Source organism: Prinia subflava (genome assembly GCF_021018805.1).
Source record: "Prinia subflava isolate CZ2003 ecotype Zambia chromosome W unlocalized genomic scaffold, Cam_Psub_1.2 scaffold_31_NEW, whole genome shotgun sequence".
Lineage (NCBI taxonomy): Eukaryota > Metazoa > Chordata > Aves > Passeriformes > Cisticolidae > Prinia > Prinia subflava.
In genome coordinates this window covers 1,455,001-1,478,736 of record NW_026960608.1, presented here as the reverse complement: position 1 = coordinate 1,478,736, position 23,736 = coordinate 1,455,001, and the positions used below count along the sequence as shown (strand labels likewise).

Genomic DNA, 23,736 nt, shown 5'->3' with positions numbered 1-23,736 from the left:
GAGACTTTAAAGGATCTCCAGCAGCTGTGTAAATCTTTGAATTGGGCCAGGCCCTGGCTCGGGCTTACTATGGAGAACCTAGCCTCTCTTCAATTTGCTGAAGGGGGGAGAGGAGCTGGATTCTCTGAGGGCTCTGACTCAGGAGGCTCAGCAGGCTTTAGAGAGGGTTCAATTGGCAATGTCCAGCCGGCAGGCCCATCGTTGCTGGCCAGAACTTCCATTTAATTTCATTATTTTGGGGGAATTGCCATACTTGCATGGTCTGATTTCTCAGTGGGACAAGGACCAGAAGGACCCCCTCTTGATCATAGAGTGGGGTGTTCCTAGGTCATCAGCTGTCCAAAAGTATCACTAAGCCACAGGAGTTGATGGCCCAGCTGATCAGCAAAGCAAGGGTCAGGATGCGACTGCTGGCAGGGTGTGAGTTTGCGTGCATTCACGTGCCAATCAAATTGTCAACTGGTAGATTTACCAAAGAGGCTTTGGAGCAGTTGCTCTGTGAGAACGAGATGTTGCAGTTTGCTCTAGATAGCTACCCAGGGAAAATCTCAATCCATTGCCCTGGTCACAAATTTTTTAATTCTGAATTCAGTTTGATTCCAAAAGAGAAACAGAGCCATAAACCTCTCAAAGCTTTGACAGTTTTTACTGATACATCCAGAGGGTCACACAAGTCAGTGGTGATTTGGAAGGACCCTCAAACTCAGCAGTGGGAGGTTGACATTGAGGTAGTCGAAGGCTCACCTCAAGTGGCTGAATTGGTCCCAGTTGTCAGGGCTTTTGAGAAGTTTTCAGAACGCATAAATTTGATTACAGATTCAGCCTATGTAGCAGGGGTAACGTCCCGAGCAGAGAATGCAGTTCTCAAAGAAGTCTCAAATCAGGCCATTTTCAACTTGTTCTCAAAGTTGATACATCTCGTCTCCCACAAAGAGCATCTTTACTGTACTATGCATGTGAGGTCACACACTGACCTTCCTGGTTTCATCGCGGAGGATAACCGCAGAGCAGATGCCCTAGCCGCTCCTGTGCAGCTGGGTGGCCTACCTAACATCTTCCAGCAAGCCAAACTCAGCCCTCAGCAATTCCATAAGAATGTCCCAGGCATAATCTGTCAATTCCACCTAAGGTGGGACCAGGCCAAGGCAATCATAGACATATGTCCAAACTATCAAAAGTTTTCTTTGCCCTCGTTGGGATTGGGGGTCAACCCCAGAGGGCTTAGCAGTTGTGAAGTGTGGCAGACAGATGTCACACACATTCCTGAGTTTGAAAGATTTAAATATGTTCATGTGTCTGTTGGTACCTTCTCTGGCACTGTTTATGCCTCGGCGCACACAGGGGAGAAGACCATTGATGCACATAAACACCTTGTGCAGGCCTTCTCCACACTGAGGATCCCCAAAGAGATAAAAACTGATAATGGTCTAGCTTATGTTTCCAAAGAATTTGATAATTTCCTGCAAGGGTGGGGGGTGGAACATAATAAGGGGATCCCATACTCCCACACTGGCAAGGCAGTGATAGAAAGAACTCACCAGACATTGAAGAAGACCTTGGGACAACAGAGAGGGGATGTCAGGGTCAACAGTCCACAACAATGACTTTGTAAGGCTCTGTTTACCATGAACTTCCTTAACTGTTCATTTGATTATCTTAATCCACCTCGTGTTAGGCACTTCAAACAGAACCATCAGTGGAAGTTTGAGGAGAAACCACCAGTCCTGGTGAAGGACCCTGAGACTTGGAAGGTCCAGGGGCCTTTTGATTTGGTTACTTGGGGGCGAGGATACGCTTGAGTATCTACCCCCACAGGTTTGAAATGGGTTCCACAAAAATGGGTCAAACTCTATATTCCACCCAGGGAAAAGAAGGCCCAGAATGCGGCCCAAATTTCACCTTCCTGACCCGATGATGTGGCAATTGCTTCTTCTAGGCGACAACGCAAAGGAAGTGGAAAACCCAAACCCTGTGTTATCCCTAACTCAGTGCCTTAAACAGATTGTTTTAAAATGTACTGTTTACTTACCTGTGTATGCTATTTTTAAATTTCTTTTAAGGGCATCCTCCAGACCCTCAGATGAAGCCAGAACTCCTGTGTTTTCTGTTGCTTCTAACTCAGTCAGTAGTATAGGGACATGAATGTGAGGACTCTCAAGGGATGCACTGCCTCAATCTATCCGGCAAAATCCAGAGCATACACGACTCCATCCAGGGAATGAAAGGCATGATGGAGGAGATCAAGCAAGGGGCAGGAGACTGGCTGGAGAACATCTTTAAAGACCGGGGGTTTCCAGAGGGAATGTCATCATTTGTAAAGGATGTCTTACTGGCTGTTCTGGTTGTCATTTTAATTTACATAGCCCTTAGGGCTCTAAAAGGAGTCATAACTAAGTGTGCTAAAAAGAAACCAGCCCCTTCTGACATTACTGTGACTGCTGTTGAGAGATGGTGGAAGAGGCCAGAGACAGCAGTTTAAGGAATTAGTGTCCTCCCTCCTTTCATTCAAAATTAAAAAGGGGGAGATGTGGTGGTGGGGGTTGTTAAGTTGTTTTGGAGTTGTTTACCCCAGTGGTTCATTCCTGCTTTCCCCCCCTGATAACTCAGGTACCATCCAAAGGTATCTCCTCCTCTGTCCTTTTGTCCACCTTTCCTGATCCTGCCCTGTGTTAACTGGGGGCCAATCACCTACCTGCCCCACCCCCTCTTCCCCCCAGTTAAAATGTTAAGCGCAGTACCCTGCTCTCTCTCTCAGAACATCTTGAGGAATAAACACCTTTGAGGGAGCCTTCTCTGACTCTTGCTTTGTACCTAGACGTTGAGGAGACCAGAACCAGGAGAGCAGGAAACAGCTCTGCTCTCTACCACTACTTGGACAGCTTGCAGTCTATGAACAGCCTCTCCTGAACAGTGTGGCCAGGGTGAAAGCTAGCCAGAGCCTGACGGCTCCCTGACATCATCAGACAACACATGGATTCCTAAAAATTCCATTCTAGTATCCTGCTAGGAAGCCAGACCAGACCAGACTGCAAAACATTTTAGGCTGGACAACCAGGCTCTTGATTCTGCACTTTTTAGCCCCATCAGTGCTCACTGTAGCCACCAGCCACTGAACAACATTAGAAGAAGAAAAAAATCCCATTTAAAGATCCCAGCCCATTCCAACCTATGGGATCTGACAGTGGTCAAATAAGAGATTTTCAGGCTTCGGGCACTAGCTTGAGCCTGTGGGAAAGTCAAGTATACGGCTTTCTCACTTTGGTCTGGGAAATCATAAGGAAGAATCCAAAGAATCCTTGTAGATATCCCACTTCTGACACCTGGTGTTTTTCTAACTTGTTATGTACTTGGAAATAGCAGTCAAGGGGTGTTGTTCTAAATGACCAATCATATTCATTGTACCAAAGTGCTGTATATAAAGAGTGTGTTTCTAATAAACCTTTGCTATATGCCCTCCAAAGAAGATCGGAGTTTTGTGTCATCGTCTACCGCCATCCCATATGAGGTGGCAACACCAATCCAGCGAGACGCGAGCGGCTGTGCCTCATCAGCCCTCAGAGTCACGAGAGTTTATTTCATGTTCCATAGATCCCACCATTAGCACCAGAACCAGAGTGAAAGTACAAATAGCTGTGGCCAGACAGACACATTTGGGCTGGCTGGATCCAATTAACTTCAAAGATGACTGGGAGGAATGAGAACCACATGGGATGTCAATGTTCGCAGTCTGTATTACAACACACGCATCTGTTCCAGGCATGGCAGAGAGAGATGTTATGGATCTGCAAGTGGAACTTTCTACAGACACAAAAGTATTCCTGACATGAGGGGGGAAAAACCCCAGGATTATTAAGCTTGGGAGCTTCTGAGTCTCTCTGGGGTTTGCATCTGTTCGCCTCCCGAGAGCAAGGGGGGATCGTTTAATTGGAGCATGGAGCTGAAGCTTCTGATACAGCAGAATTTCCCTTGGTTCTGCTCAAAATGGGAAGTTCATGAGCTACTGCTCAATTTAGGCTAAAATGGCAATAAATCACTGAGTCTAAGCTGAGGGCCACCAAAATTTCAGATCAATATTCCTCTCAGGTGCTGAGGTGTTGAGGCATAAAGCTTGAAAACTTGGCTTGATGTCCCAACATTGATGTGCAGAGGAGAAAAATGGCAATCAGAAATCCTTTCTGCCAGGTTTTTCAGAGGCCACAACCCAATATTTAAACATTAAACTTGTTAAAATATTTTAAAATACTTTTCAAAATATTTAAACTTGTTAAATGCAGTGGTTGAACACACAGATAATATCATTATAATATAATGGATCCTGAATCCCTGGAAGTGTCCAAGGCCAGGTTGGATGGGGCTTGGAGTGACCTGGGATAGGAGAAGGTGCCCTGTCAATGGCAGGGGAATGAGATGAGCTTTAAGATCCTTCCCACCCAAACCAGTCTGAGATTCCATGATTTCTCTGACCCACTGGTTACCTCTTAATTGATGGTTAAATACCTACAAGTTATGCAAACCTAAGTCTTTCCCACACTCTCTCCAACACTGCCAATCCCATCTCCCCATCCCATTCCTCCCATGGAGAAGCTCCAGGACTCAAAGCCTGTTACCCAACCCACATTTATTTACTGTAGTTTCATGCAGGCCTTGATTCCAAGGATGGCCTAAGAGAAAACTCTGCTTTTTTTCCACTCCAAGATGTGGACCACAGGTGTATCCACTGTGTTCCTCCACTGTACAGAAGTATAAAAAAACAAATTACAGAATATCTTCTGCTGCTCCAGAGTCTACAGACCTGCCACCTGTTAGGAATGAATTAAAAGAAAAAAAAAACTGCTCGTGGTCCTGGAGGGGGGGGCTGGGCTATCCCTGTCCTAGCCCCATGGCGAGACAGCTGAGACAGTCGCACCATCCCCTCCAGAGGAAAACACAGAGCACGCATTAGCATATTTAAAAGAGCTCTGAGAATGCAACCTCCCTCCTCCCAATTTGTGCCGTCACCCAGCCTTTGAGAAAAATGGGGGTTTTTCCATTTTGCAGAGAACCCCATAGCTGGGGTGAGTCTGCTGTCCCTCGAAAAGAGGCTGACCCCCTCCCGGCTAGAGGTAACCCCCACACCCCAGCAAGTTTGAGTAGGGAGGGAAGCTGCCCTGAAGAAAAGTTGCCTGGCAACACTTTCCTACCTCATTAAAATGTGAAAAGAAGCTGCCCATGCCTAGATAGCCCTATCATTGTTCTCTGTAACTACCCCCATCCCACAGGAATACCTCTGCTGCGACCAGGGCAAATGCATATGCATTTTTATATGCAAATAAAACCACCCCGGTGGATCCTGGGAGGGTTTTTTAGGGAAACTGCACCCCAAGACAAGAAGCTAGATGCGTCAGAGGAGAATTAGATAGTGCCCTGGCCGAGCAAGAAGTGGACGCACCCCCTGGCCTGGTTTGAAGATTCACCATGACCTATGAGGAGTTTGGATGGAATGGGAACCAGCCAGCTGAAGTGACTTAGTTAGACAACGGGAAACTCTCAAAGTTTTTCCCTGAGGGAAAAGAGCTGACGTCTGCTATGCTGGACTCCAGTGACAGACTCTTCACCGCTCCGCCCTCTGATGGTTGACCAGAGAGAGCTTCTGGCTGTTCCTGTGGAGACAAGGACTTGACACCTACTGCGGGCAGCTGAGTGAAGAACTGCAACAGCACCTGCTCCTTTGGATCACCACAGCAGCGTGAAGAACTCCGGTCGGACTCTGCAATCCTGCTGATGACTAATAAAGAGCTGATAACTTTAATAAAGAGCTGAATATTAATAAAGGCATATGACCTGTTCTTTTCACCACCTTCATGGAGAAGGAAACTTGTTTGACTTGAAGAACTTCTGACTGATCAAAGTCTCCCATACCTGATTTCAGGGCTTTGCCATTGTAAGAGTCGGTCCGAAAATCCCTCATCTGCCTCACGACTGTCAGAGGCTGAGACCCCCATGGACCCTGGGCCACAGCACAGGAGAGATCCAAGTTTTTCCTGCAGCTGCTGCCACTGGACCAAGACGCCCTCCTCAGGGACCCATGCATGAAACAATGGGGGACGGTTACGGTTTCTGGCCATGTTTGCAAAGAGATGTTCCTGTACTGACCGTACTTGGTAAGACCTGAGCTGCACTGCTCCCTCTGTTGTGAGAGAACACCTGCGATGCCCACGAAACATACCCCCCTTCCTGGCATCTTGCCTCTCGCTTCGAAAAGAACTATAACAACCCCACCAAGAGAGCAGGCTTCTGAGGCCCTCCCCGACGGATGACGGCTCCATTGACCTGCACGCCACGAGGACTGCAAAGGTGGTCTATTGGTATCAGCGTCACGAGGACTCACGTTTGTCAGTCGGTAGCTATACCCTTTCTTTCCTCCTCTCTCTCTCTCCCTTTCTCTTTCTTTCCCTTCTTTTCTATCGCATAACTGTGTGTATCAACAAAGATACAATTGATTTCACTTGAATTAAGTTATCACTGCCTCTTTTTGCACTCTGAAATCAAAACGAACCATCACGACCATCCTTTGGCTCGTGACAGCCATGCTGCAGTTGAGTATTTATTCCTGCCCCGATGTAATCTAAGAGTAACTCAACCTCTCAGCTGTTCCCTGGCACCTCTTTTCCCTTCTTTATAAGTGTGCACCTTTATGAGAACACCTTTCTGCTCCTCATGAATCCCTTTCCATATCCATCAGGAATTTCCTAGAGATCCAGGTGGTCCCAGCTGCCAGGACTGAATGTGACAGCCACCCAAGCACAGTTATTCTTCCTGACTTCTGTCCTTCTTCCCACTAATCTCACCTCTCCCTTTCCACATGCTGTCTGTTCTCTTTTGAGGTCAAACCAGACCCAGACCTCGGAAAGTCTACTTTCCCCATCTTTCAACTGGAATTAAATATATGTTTAAACTCTGAACCCTCCTTGAAGGAGTTGTCAGCTCTGTTCACTCCCTTGTTTAGGGGAAGGGAAGTTGGTCAGAACTGTTAATACAGAAAAGGATTGGGAGAGCAGGACAGGCTGGATGGCTTTGAAGAATAATAAGCATGGAATAAGATTCAGTCCTACAAAATATACAGTCCTATAAAATATATATACATGGGAAATAATAAAGTGTTCTAGTGGATGCTGGAAGACACCTGCATGTGGTCAGCTGCTGCTGCTCAACCAGGCAAGGCAGAAACACATTCCTAAAATGGGAATAACTCTGGAAAACATGGGGAAATCCTGCTGCCACTTAGTGAAGGGTGGAGGAAATCCTGAGAACAGTGAAGTCAATCCTGATCATCTGATACACAGATTAATTGAAATGAGAAGAATTCCACAGAAAGGCTTCTGGGAAGGGCAAGAAGTGGGCAAGTGAGCTCATCTTGGTGGCCACCAGCACTGGGAAAGGGGTGAGAGCACCACTGGGAAAGGTTAAAGAAAAAGAAGACCTGGAGGGCTTCAAGAACAGTGCTGGCACATCCAAATTGCTCCCCAAGACTATTGAGTTGGGAATGAGAAAGCTTCCAAGGAGAAGCACAGGTCTGGAGGGGATCTTCTGGCTCAGAGTGAGCCCTCCTGTGTCACAGGTCGTGGCTGGAAAGTCTCTTTAAAGTCTGCCAGTCCCTTTGGAATGTTACTTTTCGGATTATTTTTGCCTAACCACCTAAGCCATCACTACTGAAGCTGCTGCTGAAAACATTGCAGCTACCTGATCTACTCCTACCACTGATATTCCCTTTCCCTGGATTTCCTGTAGGAAAAGCCCATGACTCTTCTGCACTAACTTGGACCAGCTGAATTTCTCATCACAGGACAGGATTTCCCCAGGAAAGATGGGAGCAGGAATGCTGCACTCTGGGCTCTGGACACCCTGGCTGTGAGCAGCACTTTAGAGCTAGATCCCTCCAAAAGCTGATTTTCCACAACAGCTGGGAAAATATAAGGGGAGGACGTCAGAAAAGGAGGGAATGTCAAGCCTGCAGGAGGGGTAAACTTAGAGGGAAAGGCACAAGCAGGAAAGACATCTCTATATGATGACAAAAGATCTCAACCCAAACAGAGCCACCACAAGTAGAAGGCTCCAAACCATTCCAAGCCACTACAAACAATTCCAAGTCTCTTCTAGCAGAAGCACTTTGTGTTCAGATGCAAACATCTCACTTGAAGCTGAGGAAAACACTTGCAAGAGATGAGTTTTTGGTGTACAAACCCCCAGCTGTGGCCCAGCCAGCAGCAGAAGACATCTCCCCATGCTTCAGGGAGCAGGTTCCAGCCCCAGCTCCTGCAGCCCTACCATCTGCTGGATCAATTCCAAGGCCTTCAGAAAAATCTCAGATGGTGATGCAATTCAAGAATATTACATGTGACATATTTGCTCTTGGCAAGATTAATAGAGTTGACTTTGCTCCCTCCCCAATCTCTCTTTCTGCATGCTACACACTGCTATGATTTACTATAAATACAGAAATATCCCAAACTTCTTTAGGACATCTGCTGATATAAATAGGATATTAAAAAACCCCTGCCTTCCCTTATTAGCTGTGTGTGTGGATTAACAAGAAATAGTTTAAATTCCTGCTGAACAGTTCCAACTGGTTTTATGGACGGGAACAGCTCTTTGTAATTACATTGATTTTTTACCAAACCTATAAAAGGTTGACCATTATAGGAATCAGCCAAACAAAGGATACACCTAGGGAGGTGCTGAACGTGCTGGAATTCCCAGTTGCCAAGAGCAGGAAAAAGCCATGGAATGGCACAATCATGTTTTAGCAGCATCATTTGATTCAGGACATGACACCAAGTGATGTCTTTAAGGTGTTCATCCAGTCTGGGAAAGGTACATGGCAGCAGCCACCAGTTTTGGATATCCATCCATCCATCCATCCATCCATCCATCCATCCATCCATCCATCCGAGACTATGCCAACCTGTTTTCAGCATTCATTGGGAATTATTGATCCTTCTCCTATTTCCTAGCACTGAGTTACTATGAAACATCCTCAATCTTCTTCCCTAAGTGTGACATCGGTTTAGGGACATGTAAGACCAGATAATTCAACTGAGGGACCTCCATGTTTCCATCTCCCCTCCACCCTGGGAGATGGGAGGATGGAGGTACTGAGGAATTATCCTCATCCCAGGTTACAGATTAGAGATGAAATCCTGGTGATTAAAGAGAGGTCAGCATCATCCAGAAACACCACATCACTTCTCACTCTTTCATAAAATAAACATTAAATCATTAAGTCACAGAATCATGGAATAGTTTGGGTTGGAAGGGACCTTAATGCTCATGCAGTCCTACCCCCTGGCATGGGCAGGGACATCTGCCACTAGCCCAAGTTGCTCCAAGCCCTGTCCAACCTGGCCTTGGACACTTCCAGGGATCCAGGGGCAGCCACATCTTCACTGAGAAATCCATTCTGGCCCCTCACTAAAAAGAATTCCTTCCATATGTCCAACCTAAATTGCCCCTCTTTCAGTTTGCACCCATTTCTCCTTCTCCTGTCACTACCATTCCTCATGAGGAGTCCCCTCTGGCTTTCTTGTAGGTCCTTTCAAACACTGGAAGTGGTGGAGTCCCCACCCCTGGAGATGTCCAAGGGAGGACTGGATGTGGCACTCAGTGCTTTCGGTTGGTGACAAGGTGGGGATCAGTCACAGCTTGGACTGGATGATCTTGGAGGGCTTTTCTGACCTCAAGGGCTCTGGGGTAAGTTCTACCCACAACAAACCCCTCTATCCCTATTTGACCAATACCAAAGGTGGAAAGAGCAGCTTGGGTGTTCCCTGAGATTCCAGGTGATGATGAACCTCCTGCCATTCGGGATGTCAGTTTTCCTAATGAACAAGAAACCTCCAGAACTTGGCAGTTGCCTTTCCAGCACAAGTGCAGTGACATTCACTTCATTCCCATAGGCAGAAGAAATGTAAAGCTGTTCAAATATTTTTAAGTGTGGAGTTATTAATGCCAGATTCCAGTGGATTGGGGAAAGAGGGATGTTAGCTCCCAACACATGCCTAATCTAGAACATGTGGTTTTGGAGAAGGTTTGGAACCAATGTTTTAAACATTTTCAGGAAATTTGGTTTACCCAGATGAAAACTTCTTGGACCCTACTGAACTACCAGTCAGTGATACAATCACTGAAACAAGAGGAATATTTTCCCTTTTCCCTGAAAAGGAAAGTGCTTCTTTACCAACTCCAGAGACAAAGCAATGGGTCTGCTGAAGAGCAGCTTTGGGATTATTATTCCAGAATATTCAGATAATATGATAAATGATAAATCTAGGAAAACATCCCAGAAGTAAATCATATCCTGTGCTACTCCAGAATTCTGGCACATCTTCCTAGGGTGGCTTTTTGATGAGGAAGGGGGATCTTCTGCTGAGAGTGGAAGAAAAGTGCTGCCCACACTTACAGGAACCCAAGCCAGGGGTGTGAACTAGAACTAATTTCAACACATCTGAATACAGAGAGAATATGTTTTGTAAAGGAATGGGAAGGGAATTCATGACACAAAGAAGGGGAAGGATGAAACAGCACTGTGGGATGTCTGAGTCCATAGGGCAGAGCCCAGGGCATTCCAGCTTTCCTCAGCCACCACTTTGTCTTCTCTCCCTGCTTTTGTTTCAACCTTGTTTTAAAACTCCTTAAAATTCACGTGTGAACATAGCCACCCTTAATGGTCTTTGCCTGATTACATCTTAAATCAAGATGCTCCACAACAGCACCCCACAAACCAGTGTTCCTTCCCTGTCCTTCATCCAGTGAGATCTTGGTCCTGTGCCATTCCCAGTCACCAGAGGGGCATCCCAGCCTTCTCCATCTGCACAACACAAGCCCTGAATTTCAGTATTTGCTTTGTGTTGCCCTGTCTCATTGTGGAGTGAGAGGCTGCTGAGTCCCCAGAAATGGCTTGGGGACAGTGACACTCGTGACCTCCCCAGCCCTGTGCTGGACTGCCCCAGCCCAAAGCTGGTCTCCTCCAGCCTGGGAGCTCAAGGACAGTTTGTAGCTCATTTTGGACACTTCTGAGGCACTCCCTTGGCTCCATCCAATTTTTGAGGCAATTATTCAACTCTTTGATGGACTTTTCATGTGTCTCCAGGGGAAGTGTCCTGCACTGAGGTTACTCCTGAGGCTGCTTGGCCACAGGATGTGAGAAGAGCTCGTGCCCTGGCACCAAGGGCTGGGAATCATCTCTCATGAGGTGACTTAGGGATGAGAGTGGCCTTTGCTGCCTCCCTGCTCCTCTCCTCGCATTCCACCAAAGGACAAACCTCCATCTATGTGACATCCAGATGGGCAGATGCTGCTCCAGGAGCTCCATGGATCAGTAGCCTGTTCCCTCCCCATTCCTCTGATCCCAAACACCAGCCCCCAGCTCAAGCTCATTGGGCTGAAAACAAATGGAGGGAAGTCACAGCTCATCCCTGGAATCCCTGGAGAGACACGAGATGCCAGAGAGACACAATCTCTCTTCACTAACAGCTTCAGACTATGTAAGATCTCATCAGGAAGAGGTTTTTTTATCTGTTGAGAAACTTTTTTTTCTCCTGCCATTACTCAGACATTTTTGCTTGGCTTGACAAAACCCAGGACTCCTTGGGAAATCATTTGGTGAAGCTCCTAAGGACAGTTAAATTTACTGATAATGCCAATAGTGGCAGTAGGTTGTGATGAAGTTTACCTTGATCTTTAATCGTATTCAAGGGAAAAAAAATCTGATTACTGCAGATGATCAGAACCAAAGTGCAAACAGTAGACATCTAAGGAACAACTACTTATCAACCTGATTTTTGCTCCAGGTAAAGGTGCTGGGGGGAGCAACCCCCCAGCTGGAAAGGACAAAAGGAGCAGGTTGAATTAGTTGTGCTCATGCATTCCACAGGTTTTTCCACCTTCAGAAGGATGATGGGACTCAAAGGGCACCAGGTGCTGTCTGAAGGGAGGTGCTGGGGCAGGTAGAGCCCCACCAGCCCTGTGTATCTCCTTCCTAAGGGGTTTTTGGCATGAGGAAAAATACAGGTGCAGGATTGTAGGAGAAGCAGGATGGAACAGCACCTGTCCTTTAGAGGTCTGTCACCTCTGCTGTTTTCACCTCTGTCACAGTGCTGGTCCCATTTAGGAGGAGAGGCTGGATCTAGTCACCTCCTGGGGTTCTCTCCACCCTACAACCTCAACTCTGCTCTCCAAGAGACAGAGCTCTGCTGATAAGCCTTCCTCACTTCCTTGAACAAGGCAGATATGTCCTTGCTCACTGCAATGGGAATTTCAAAGGCTTTACAGGACACAAGGAACAGCCAAGGTGATTTACCTCCTCCATCCCATCCAGATCCACTGTAGGATCAATGGCAAGGCACAAGGACAGGCTGCTGGTACCAGAAGGCTCTAAAGAACCAGCTTCAGTCTCTGAGTAGGTGCAAGAACACCAGAGCACAAATGTGGTCATGAGCAAAGACAAAATCCTGCTCCAAATTAACTCCAGAGCCACTGTTGCTGGCAAAATCCTCTTGCACTGCTTCCTCAGAAACACAAGAAGCCAATCAAACAGAAATCTCCACCCTCCTCAGCTCTGCTCCCACATCACCAGTCCTAGCCAAGTTCCTGGGGTTCACACCAGAACCTGTGGCCATCGTATTTCATTTTCCATCCTCTGGCTGGCTCTGGAAGGAGGATGTGATGTGCCTTTTGTTTCCCTTCAGGCATTTCGGTTGGATTCCAAGTGACAAACAACATTCCCAGTTCTAATTCAAGGATCCCAAGGCTTTTTTTGGCTGCTGACTGGAGTCACCAGGCTGATTTTCTATCCACCACTGCACCCTCTTGCTTCCTTTATCAATCCCACATATTTAAATCTAACAATTTGAAGTGTAGCATTACAGCTGTGTTTTTATTTTGTTTATTTGGTTGTTGCCTAACACAAAACACTCTGACATTTTCAGTCGCATCCTGTTATGAACAAGTTTCCCGGTCAAAAACAAAAGGCTGGGCTGTCCCTGTACTAGCCCCGTGGTGGGACAGCTCCGTCCCCCCCGGGGGAGAACACGGAGCATGCATTGGCATGTTGGGAGAGCTCTGGGAGTGCGGACCCCCTCCTCCCGGTTTGTGCCGTCGGCCAGCCTTTTGGAGGAATGGGGGTTTTTCCTGTTTAACCCCCACATCTCAGCCAGTTTGAGTGGGGAGGAAAGCTGCCCTGAAGAGGAGTTGCCTGGCAACACTTTCCTACCTCATTAAAAAGTGAAAAGGAGCGGCTCTGGCCTTGATTGCCTGGTTACTGTTCTTTGTAACTACCTCCTTCAGCGGGAGTGCCTCTGCTGTGACCAGGACAAATGCATATGCATTTGTATATGCAAATAAAACTGCCCCGGTGGATCCTGGGAGGGTTTTTTGGGGAAACTGCACCCCGGGACAGGAAGCTGGATTCGTCAGAAGAGAACTGGATAGCGCCCTGGCCGAGTGGAGGGTGGATGCACCCCCTGGCCTGGTTTGAAGATTCGCCATGACCTGTGAAGAGCCTGAATGGAATGGGAACTGGCCAGCTGAGCTGACTGATTCAGACAATGGGAAACTCTCGAAGTTTTTCCCTGAGGGCAAAGAGCTGACTTTGCATGCCAGTGGCAGACTGCTCACTGCCCTGCTTGCTAATGGTTTACCAGAGAGAACTTCTAGCTGTTCCCATGGGGAACAAGGACTTGGCATCTACTGTTTGCAGTGGAATGATGAACTGGGACAGCACCTGCTCCTTCGGATGGCTGCAGCAGCGTGGAAAGCTCCGATCAGACTCTGAAATCCTGCTGATGACTTTAATAATGAGCTGATCACTTTAATAAAGAGCTGAATAATAATAAAGGCATATGCCCTGTTCCTTTCAATCCCACTAAGACAAACAACAAACATATGTCATGAATTCCAGCAGAAATGATTCCCAAGTGGGGCAGCAGCAAGGTTCGAAGTGGGAATACAAGAGGCTCTCCCAAATTGTTTGTTGGATGTTTGAAATGAGCTCTTCCCGTGGTTATCCATAAGGAATCAAAGGCAGGTGGGAGGAAACCTCTCTGACTGTCTCATCCCTGCAGAACTTGACGTGTTTTTCCTCCTCCCATCCATAATCCTGCCTAACTGGATGAAAAACCTCCATGGCATTGAGCAGCTTCCTGAGAACTGATGGATTAATTACATAGAAAAACACTGGGTCTATATCCAAGGATCTACCTGTGTGCATCCACACGTACTTACAGCTGGATGAATCTAAAAAAAGGGGAAAAGGAGTAAAAAAAAAAGGGGAAGAAGGGGGAAAAAGAAGGAAACCCAAGAGAGACCCCATTGCTCTTGTGAGGATTGGATGAATTTGATAAGGGGGAAAAAGAAGGGAAAAAAGTGGGGAAAAAGCAAACCCAGGAGAGACTCCACCACTCATGGGAAGATCAAGTGAAGTCCCTGCAGCAGCTGGGACACAGGGAATGCTGCCTGGCTCAGCCAACCCTTGCATTTATCCATTGAAAGCAATTAAGGCACTTCCCCAAATCCTGCTGGAATTTGTGGGATCAGATATGACTCCAATGTCTCCACACATCATGGCCAACAAAGCCCTCATAAAAACATTCAACCCCAACCTCATTCACAGCTTTTTCTCCAAGGAATTCCTCACTGGAGCTCTGCAGCTCTGGGGTGGTGCAGCAGCTCTGTGACAGCTGAGAGGGTGCCAGTGAGTGGCCAGAGAGGGCACAGTGAGGACAATCACAACTACCACCATCAGAGCAGCAGCTCCAGGTTTGGCTCTTCACAGAATCCCAGAATAGTTGGAAGGAACCTCTGGAGATCATCCAGTCCTAGGCAGGGTCACCCTTTGGAGCAGGTGACACAGGAACGTGTCCATGTGGGTTTGAGATGTCTCCAGAGAGGGAGACTGCATACCCTCCCTGGGAAGCTGTTCCAGGGCTCTGCCCCCTCCATGGAAAGAAGTTCTTCCTCATTGTCCTGGTTTAGGGCAAATCTGGGAGGAAACCTCTGAATAGGGTCCCTCTGGAAAGCAAACCCAAAAGGCCCCTCCCCCCAGCCAGTCTGGGAAAAGAACTTCCTTGGAGAAAAGTGGAAAAAACCTATTTATTTAACAATAAAATGCCCACAAGCATAAAGAATGAATAATATGAAACAATAAAACCTCTCACTGCTCCGAACAGAGATGGTAAACTTGAGAAAATCCTTGCTGTGAGTGGCTCAGCTCACTCAGTTTTTATCAGTCTCAGTCTCTCTGGAGGTCCAGGCCCGGTGGGCCGCAGGTGCGAGCCCTTGGTGCTTCTCTGGGGTTTTCAGTCCGGAGCAGATTCAAAGAGTCCCAAGAAAAAGGAAAAAAAACAGTCTAGGGAACTTCTCTGCCCTAGCTAGCTAAAACTAACTAAAAAGCAAAAAAAAAAGATTTCTGTCACAGGTGCCAGTCTGTGCTTCAGATGAACACAGTCCGGAGAGAGGAATGTGTTTGTTTTCAAAACAAACTTGGCGCTTCTTCTTTCTCTGCTTTGCTCTCAGAGCCAGTCTTAAAGGCACAGAACTCAATATACAGCACAAACAGAACAGATAATTGGGGATACACGCATCATAAAGTCACCCTAGGACACTCATGTTTAGGTGGAACTCCTTGTGTTGTAGTTTATGGGCATTGTCCCTTGTCCTGGAGCCTGGCACCATCCTCTGACACCCTTTGGAGATATTTGTATGGATTATGAGATCCCCTCAGCCCTGCCATGACCCCCCCAGACCAAAAAACAAGCTTATTCATCCCAAAAACTGCAGAAGGAGGATACCTGTGGTGGCAGGGGCAGGACCTGAGGGGGTCTCAGGTGGGGAAGGTGGATCTGATCCAGTTCCACAACAATTCCTCCACTTGGAGCAACCAGATGGGCCTGGAGCACATGCTGAGCCTGCAGAAACTCTCTGGCTGAGGGTTTATTCACCAAAATCAAAGCTCAGCTGCAAATCCACCAGCAGGGAGACAATGGAGCCTCTCATGCTGCGGGAAGGGAGCAGCAGCTTCCAGAGGAGTCCAGCATTTCCAGCGCTCAGTGTAGCTCAGCTGCACTCATGGCTCAGCTGCGGCCACATTCCTGCCCCTCTGGAACATCTGTTCTCCTCTCATTAGTGCTGGCCTTGTTTTGTAACACAAGGAACTCTGTGAGGTTCCTGAAGCTTAGTGTTTGATCCGAGGCATTCTGAAAAGCCCCAGGTCTCAGGAGTGGAATTCAGATGGAATCACCAGTCACTTCCAATAATGTAGCTCGCTGCTCAAAGTGCATCTGGAAAAGGAACTGAGCTCTGGTCAAGTTTGAGCACAGCTCCTGGGAGCTCAGAATCCAACCACAAGTGCAGTCAGGGCAAGTGTCTGAAAGTGCCACCAAGGTGACAATGACCAGAGAATTCCTTCTCATCCTCAGCAGCTCCAAATCTCCCAGTGGCCACCCCACGGCCTCATCCCAACCGGGGAAGAACAAATTACCCCAGAGCAGCTCCAGGGATGGACCAGATCATCAGCACCTCATCACAGCTTTGTAAACTTTCAAATAATGAAGCTGGGTTCCTTCTGGAACAATCCAGATGTCAACTGGAAAGGCTGCTGAAGAAGCCAGGGGGCAAAGGCAGGTTGTAGATGGGTCAGGTCACACCGACCATCATTCCACTGTGATCCCTGTGAGATGGGACAATTCCTCACCCTGGACACCACAGAACTAGGCTTGGGCCTCTCCCAGCTTTTCCTGTTTAACATCCAACTGGGACAGAAACATAGTAGAGCTCAGTGAGGAATTCTGGACTTCAGCTGTTAGAGAATCATGAAATCATAAACTGCTTTGGTTGAAAGGGACCTTGAAGCTCTTCCCATTCCATCCCCTGCCATGCGCAGGGACAACTTCCACTATCCCAGGTTGTTCCAAGGTCTGTCCACCCTGGCCTTGGACACTTCCAGGAACATCCACAGTTTCTCTGCACAACCAGTGGCAGGGCTGGAACAGAGCTGGAACCAGCACCTAAACACCACTCTGGGTTTTTAGGGACAAGACCTTAAACAGATCCCTGTTATCATAAGCCTGGGAATAACATGGAGATAGGGACATGTAAATAAGCAGCAGCATTAATTTTATCACAGTAATAACAAATACTGACAGCAGCATCCCAGGAAAGGGATGAGTTTATCCCCAAAGATTAAAACATTATATTATTCCAAATTTCTTCCATTTAGGGGGAAATCACAGAGAAATTCTGGGGGAAATCAGTAAGAACACGCACTCTGTGGTGAGCCTTTCCTTCTAGGAGCATGTCCCATGCTCCAGGATCCAGAAGATGTCCAGTATTTACTGCGTGCTCATCACCATGGTTTCAGAGCGCAATAAGGCTCTATCGCCCTGCATCCATCTGTGTTTCTGGGAATGCCAGGGCTTTGGGAATTGCATGGGGCCAACACAAAGGCACCCATTGTTTTGGAGGCAGAGGGATGAACCTGCCCTTTCCACAGGAGAGGAAGCCGGCAGGAAAAGTTGCTATTGTGAGCTGGATATTAAAAAAAAAACACGGAAAAAGAGTCCTATTGCATCATCAGTGCTGCCAGGTCGGGAAAGGGGGATGGCTGGTACAGAGCACCTGTGGGACTGAGGGCTGCCCAGGGGGACCCAGGCACCCCCAGCCAGGCTGGCATCAGTTACCTTCCAAACCATCCCAAAAACGTCCCAAATCCATCCTAAATCTGCCCTAAAAGCCAGGCTGCCATCAGCTACCTGGTAAAACATTCCAAAAACATCCAAAATTCATCCTAAACCCACCCTAAGAGCCAGGCTGGCATCAGCTACCTGATAAACTATCCAAACCCCATCCTAAATCCATCTTAAAGCCAGGCTCTGGCACCAGCTACCTGCTAAACCATCCAGAAAACATCCAAATTCTACCCTAAATTCACTGTAAACCATCCTAAAATTACCCTAAAACCACTCTAAAAGCCAGGCTCTGGCATCCACTACCTGCTAAACCATCCAAAACCCACCCTAAAACCACTCTAAGACCATTCTAAACCTATTCTAAATCTATTCAAAACCTACTCTAAAACCATCTTAAAACCACACTGAAATCACCCCAAAACCACCAAGCAATCCTAAGAGGGTGAAACTGGACCCACGTAGCTGGAACATCACTTCCAAAGTTCCAGGTAGGAGCAGAGATGGGGAATAGCTTTAAATCCCCCAGAATTTCATTTTCCTTTCAACCAAAAGCCATTTGCAGCACCGGAGTTCTCCTCCAGGACTTGGCAGGAAGAATTGCCAAAGGAGTAGGAACCAAATGGTTGTCAGCTTAAGGCCAGCCATCTGCTCAGCCTCTTCCCAGCTGGCATGCTCCTAATCAAAGCCTGGAGAACAATCTCTGATGTTTCTTACCAAGCTCAATATGAAAAAAATCTAGGAGGGGAAAAACAAAACAAAACAAAAACAACAACAACAAAAAAACCCACAAACCAACAACCCCAAACCCAAAATGCAAAAAACCCCAGAAACCAGGAAAGCAGCCCGGCAGGGATCTAACTGGGAACAGAGATGAAAGTAGAAGAAAAATAAACTATTTTATATGTTTAAAACAATGTTTTTTAAAGAGTCCTATTGACATCTGCTTTGTAAATGCTCTGTCATTATTTATAACCTCCAGAGCATGGAATTGTCTCTGGAGTTACAACCATGCTACTCCCAGATTTTGGCTTTGTTAGCAAAGAGCCAGCAGCATTTTTACTGGCACTCTGGGAATAGAGATCCAACATTTCATACCCAGTTTATTTAAAAGTGGACTAATTTAATATCCTTGATGATTCCTTTTAGCACAACTGTTGCTAATTAGCAGCTCCAGAATTATTTGTTCATCTGGGAGCAGTGGTGGTTCCACAGCAGCATTAAATACACCAGGGCAAAAGGGAAGGAGGGGGAAAGGAGAAAATAGGGAAGAGGCACTGGAGAGGGGCAGGGTTTAGAAAATTAAAGGAAATGAAGTGACAGGTGGAGATGGGAACACTGAGGAGAAAAGAGGCAGGAAAAATAGAGTGGAAAGGGATAATCCTGGGCCTTGAGAAGCTGGGAAAACTGGTGGCAGTTTTTAAAGCTGTGCAAAAGTTGAGTCTGGTAGCATGGACTGGAAAGTAACTTCAAGATGACCATTCCAGGACTGGGACAGGCACCAGCCCCCAGTGAACCCGTGGGATGCCCCAGGGCTGGAGGGATGCAGGGACAAGGAGAGGGACCTTGGCCAGGACACGACCTCAGTTGCTTTAAGTGGCCCCAGGGCACTATGGGTGCAGGGCCACAACCCAAAATTAAGCAAACCCAATTATAAAACATGTCAGGGGTCAGAAGGCTGAAACCAGTCCTCCAAGGAAGAGTTCCTGAAATTCCAGAGTCCTGTTGTGGATTGACAGGATCCAACTGATGGCTTTGCACACAATTTTCTGTGGATTTTTTAACAAAGAGGGACCAAAGCAGCTTTGGTGCTCCTATGTCCCATCCCTGTGGCTCTGTGCTCTGAGCACAGCCAGGGCCATCACCCTCCCCTGGCTGCACAGAACCAGCTCTGCCCTATCTCAAAATCACCTCTTTCACAGCAAAAGGCTTGAAAGCAAATTCTACAAAAAGAAAAAGCTCTTGGGAAAGGAACCATGTTCTCCCTGATGTTTATAAATCATCAAAGCCAGCCCGTTGTTGGTACCAGGCTGAGAAGGACTGGAAGAGATGGGAAGGGTCGGAGCAGCCTCCCTTCAGCCCCAGCCTCCACACTCATATCACTTTGGTCTTTCCCTGCATGTGTAAAAGCACTTGAAAGTTCATAAAATTAATTCCAGACAAATATTAGCGAGGCCTCAAGTGGAAAGCACATCTCCTTCCTTCTGGGAATTTATCATTCAGCCACTTTTATTTTCAGGAGGCTCTTCGGAGAGTAAAGATTTGATCAACTTTTCCTCTGTGAAACTCATGAAGAAAACGGTGTTTTCAGGACAATGACATGATTTTATTTATTAATTTAATGATTCATTGCCCTGCTCTGACAGCAAGATTCCTTCACGAAGGTCTAAAACAAACAGCCTGAGTTCCCCAAGGCTGTGGCTCTGTTAGTTTCTTGATTTTATGGTTGTTAAAAGGTCAAGCCCTGCCCTGACAGCTTCCACGTGTTAAATGCAGCTCTAAAACCACCACAGGTAAACACAAGGCAACCACTTGCCAAAGCCAGAGGGACACAACCTGTCACTCTGGCAGCTTTTCCCATCTCCACCACCTGTGGGGTCAAAATCCCTAATTTTCAAAAAGACACAGGTAAGAATCACAGGATCAGTGAGGCTGGAAAAAGCCTCAGAGACCATCAAGTCCAACCTGTGACTGATCCCAGCCCAGAGCACTGAGTGCCATGCCTGGGTGTTCCTTAGACACCTCCAGGGATGGTCACTCCAAACCTCCCTGGGCAGCCCCTTCCAATGCCTGACCACCCTTTCCATGAAGAAATTCCTCCTGATGCCCAACATGGCCCTCCCCTGCAACAGCTAGAAACCATTCCCTCTTGTCCCTCTTGTCTGTTCCCTAGGAGCAGAGCCCGACACCCTGCAGCTGCCCTCTCCTGTCAGGAAGTTGTACAGAGCCCGAAGGTCCCTCCTGAGCCTCCTTTTCTCCAGGCTGAGCCCCTCCAGCTCCCTCAGCTGCTCATGGTGCTCCAGAACCTTCCCCAGCTCCATTCCCCTCCCTGGACTGGATAAGTGGTGGAAGTGCTCTGCATTTCTGCAGTGACTCAACTCTGAGCATCCAGGGAACATCAGGGAAAGCCGGGAAAGGAATGCCAATCATGAAAGGAAAACACTGGTGTGTCGGTTTGAAAGACAGGTGTGATAAATGATGTTGGGTTATTCGCGTTTCTAATGCATGTATAATTTAAAGCAAGTTATGCCCTTTGAAATAAACGGTAAAATCATACAAGGCTGGGAGGGGGGGTAGACAGATTCAGGAATGACCTTGCTGGGAACCGGGGAAGGACCAAATTTACAAGAGAAAAGGAGAGGGGGTCTGAGGAAGATGGGTCTTCGCCAGAGATGGGACTGCGAACGACCCAACCATTACCACCCAGATGGGCCGTACTCCACCACCAGGGGCACGCATTTCAATACGCAAGGCCCAAAAGTCATACCTAATATTCATCTCCCCACGGAAGGACTATTCAACGGACCAAACAGCAAAGATGAATCCCCATGAATATGAAGGAAAGCTGATTCAACTGACCAAGTGGCAAGGATGAACTCCCATGAATATGAAGGAGAACTGAAGGGACAAAGAAAGCATGGAGTAATGCTCGGTCCCGCTAAAGAAACTGTATAAAAACTGGGCTCACGGAACCAAAAGCGTGAACAGGGGGAGATGTGGTGCGATAGAGGCCGTAGCTTAAGGCTCACCCACTGCTGATCCCGGGACTCGACACTGATTGTTTGATTGTTGGCTTACCCAAAATTCAGTCCAATTAATTTTTTCTAAAATAATAAAATCATTTATTAATTTGGAATTGGCTCGGCATTTATTACACAGGTTTCTGCTAGGGAGGGGCAGGGCCTCCCTAGAGATGGGGAATTCAAATCCCCTCCTTCCAAATTATTATAATTTAGAAAATTTAAAGGGGCTTTCAGGCAGAGGTATGGGGATAGGAATAACAGTTCTTTACTAGTATGTATGACAAAGCAAATAAACAACAACTGCAGCATTAATAATAAACAGAACCAGGAACCTCGAGGGGCTTTGTTTCACAAAGCCCGGGGCAGTTTGATCTCAGTGCCCCTGCAGGACTCCAAGAGACCAAGCTGGAACGGTGGAAAATCACGGGCTGGTGGATGAGATCAGAAGCTCCGCAATGGTAGCTGGAACGGCAGGGATGTCCCAGAAGAGCAGGGGCAGTGCGGGGCTACAGAGTAGCAGAAAGCCTCAAAGCAGTGCCAAAGAAGCAGCGGTGGTGGGGCAGGGCCAGCCCAGCAGGGCAGGAGGAGGCGAGCTCAGAATTCCTGGGCACACAAGCATATGATTGTAGATTTCCCAGGATGGGACAGAGTGATGACAGTGAACTCCTCCCGCAGCAAGCAGCATCCTGGCCGTTCTCTCTCCAATGCTGAGAACAAGAGATCAAAGCTGCCCCCAGCCCTGTCCTTTACCTGTCCCCAAAACTCACGTTATCTCCCCTCTCTGAGAGAAAACTCCCAGAGACCCAAAGCCAAAAGGTGTAGCCCAGTGCTACCCTCTCCTTTGGCCACTTTATTTTGGTCAAGTACCCACAAGCACCCAGTAATTAATCTCCTAGCAACTTATGGGGAAAAATTCTATAAGTAAAAAAGAAACAAATCTAACCCCCAACAACTGGGCACAAGGGTGATGGGCAAAACCCTAGTAGACATCAACCTTCAGGGTCTCTATCTCTCCTCAGCAGCTCTCTGCACATCTGGCAAGGCAGAGGCAGCCTGAGGGATGAAGTTAATCCCTAACAACATCTGCCAGCAGCACTCCATCAACACCGCTCGCCTCCAGTGGGAACTTGCTACTACACAAGCAACTGGTGAAGACACTGGGATAGATTTCAAGGAGACTGGGAAAAGGAGTGGGATGCTGCCTGAGCCATCTGAGCACCAGAGTGACACCAGCTCCAAAATTGATGGCCCACACTGGGTTGGAATCACTCAGGGAGTCTATACCAAATGCATCAGACTTGTCAGCATTCCAGGGAAGAGGAATCCAGGGAGTTTCACCAAGCTCTTTCTTGGAGCAGAGTCACAGGGAAATGCTTCTCCACTGTGAAACTGCAAAGGTTTCAGGGGAGATGGGAAACTCATGGAGATGGACTGGAAAACTAACAATGATAACAGAGTTAGGACTCAGGCTTAGCCAGGCACATAACCATGATTCCATCAGTCCTGTCCCTGCTTTCCCTGGCATCCAGTCCTTTCTCCTCTCCTATAAAAGGGGTTCTGTGCTTTCCTGCAGTAGGGAAGCACAGGAGCTCTTCCAGGAGTTCATGCTCCTGTCTTTGTGTCATGACAATCATGAAAAGTCAGGACTAGAAATCAAATTCCTCACAAAGAAATCAGGAACCTTTCTGCTCTTTTAATTCAAGCTTTGTAGAACTTTGCCTTCCCTTCATACAGGCTTTGACCCCACCTCAGACTCCACAGCAACGCAAACCCCCCTTAGAGCAGTCACCAGTTTGGGATGCAGATGTTCCCAGCTGTTTGTTGGATTGTGAAAAGCTCCTTGATGATTTTAAGCAAAGCCAGGTGTGCAGGACAACAAATAAGACAAACAAGTACAAATCAAAGCCTTAAACAAGCACAGTTCGAGAAGTCAAGGATGGAATTCCTAAGCAGCATTAATTCACACAAGACCTATAGTTGCAGAAATCAGAACTCCTGGAATTCCTCATCTAGGAGGGAATCAAAATCGGGAAGAAACTGAGCAGGACTCACCATCGGGCCCTTCGCTGCCTTTACTCCTTTTATTCCGACGGATGTGTCTCCCTTCTTCTCCAACGTGCAGCTTCTCCTCAGGGTGAAAGAAGTTCAGCAAGGCCAGCTGTAAGAAGAGGGACAAATTTAGGCATCTTTGCAAGGCTGGTTCAGCCAAGCTGAGAGACCGGAGCCTAAATGCCAAATCCTTTCCATCAGGGATGAGTGGGAGAGACGAGGAGGACGCG

The 23,736-nt window shown here is 47.4% G+C and overlaps 1 protein-coding gene across 7 annotated transcripts in view; it reads right to left on the bottom strand.

Annotated features, from left to right (window-relative positions):
- The window catches only part of LOC134565009 (ectodysplasin-A-like), a 113,942-nt gene that overhangs the window by 24,993 nt on the left and 65,213 nt on the right, over positions 1 to 23,736 (bottom strand). For all 7 annotated transcript variants that reach the window (XM_063424365.1, XM_063424364.1, XM_063424366.1 and 4 more), the window contains exon 2: positions 23,510 to 23,615. In XM_063424365.1, coding sequence (XP_063280435.1) covers positions 23,510 to 23,615 — 106 coding nt within the window. The remainder of the gene's footprint in view (positions 1 to 23,509; positions 23,616 to 23,736) is intronic.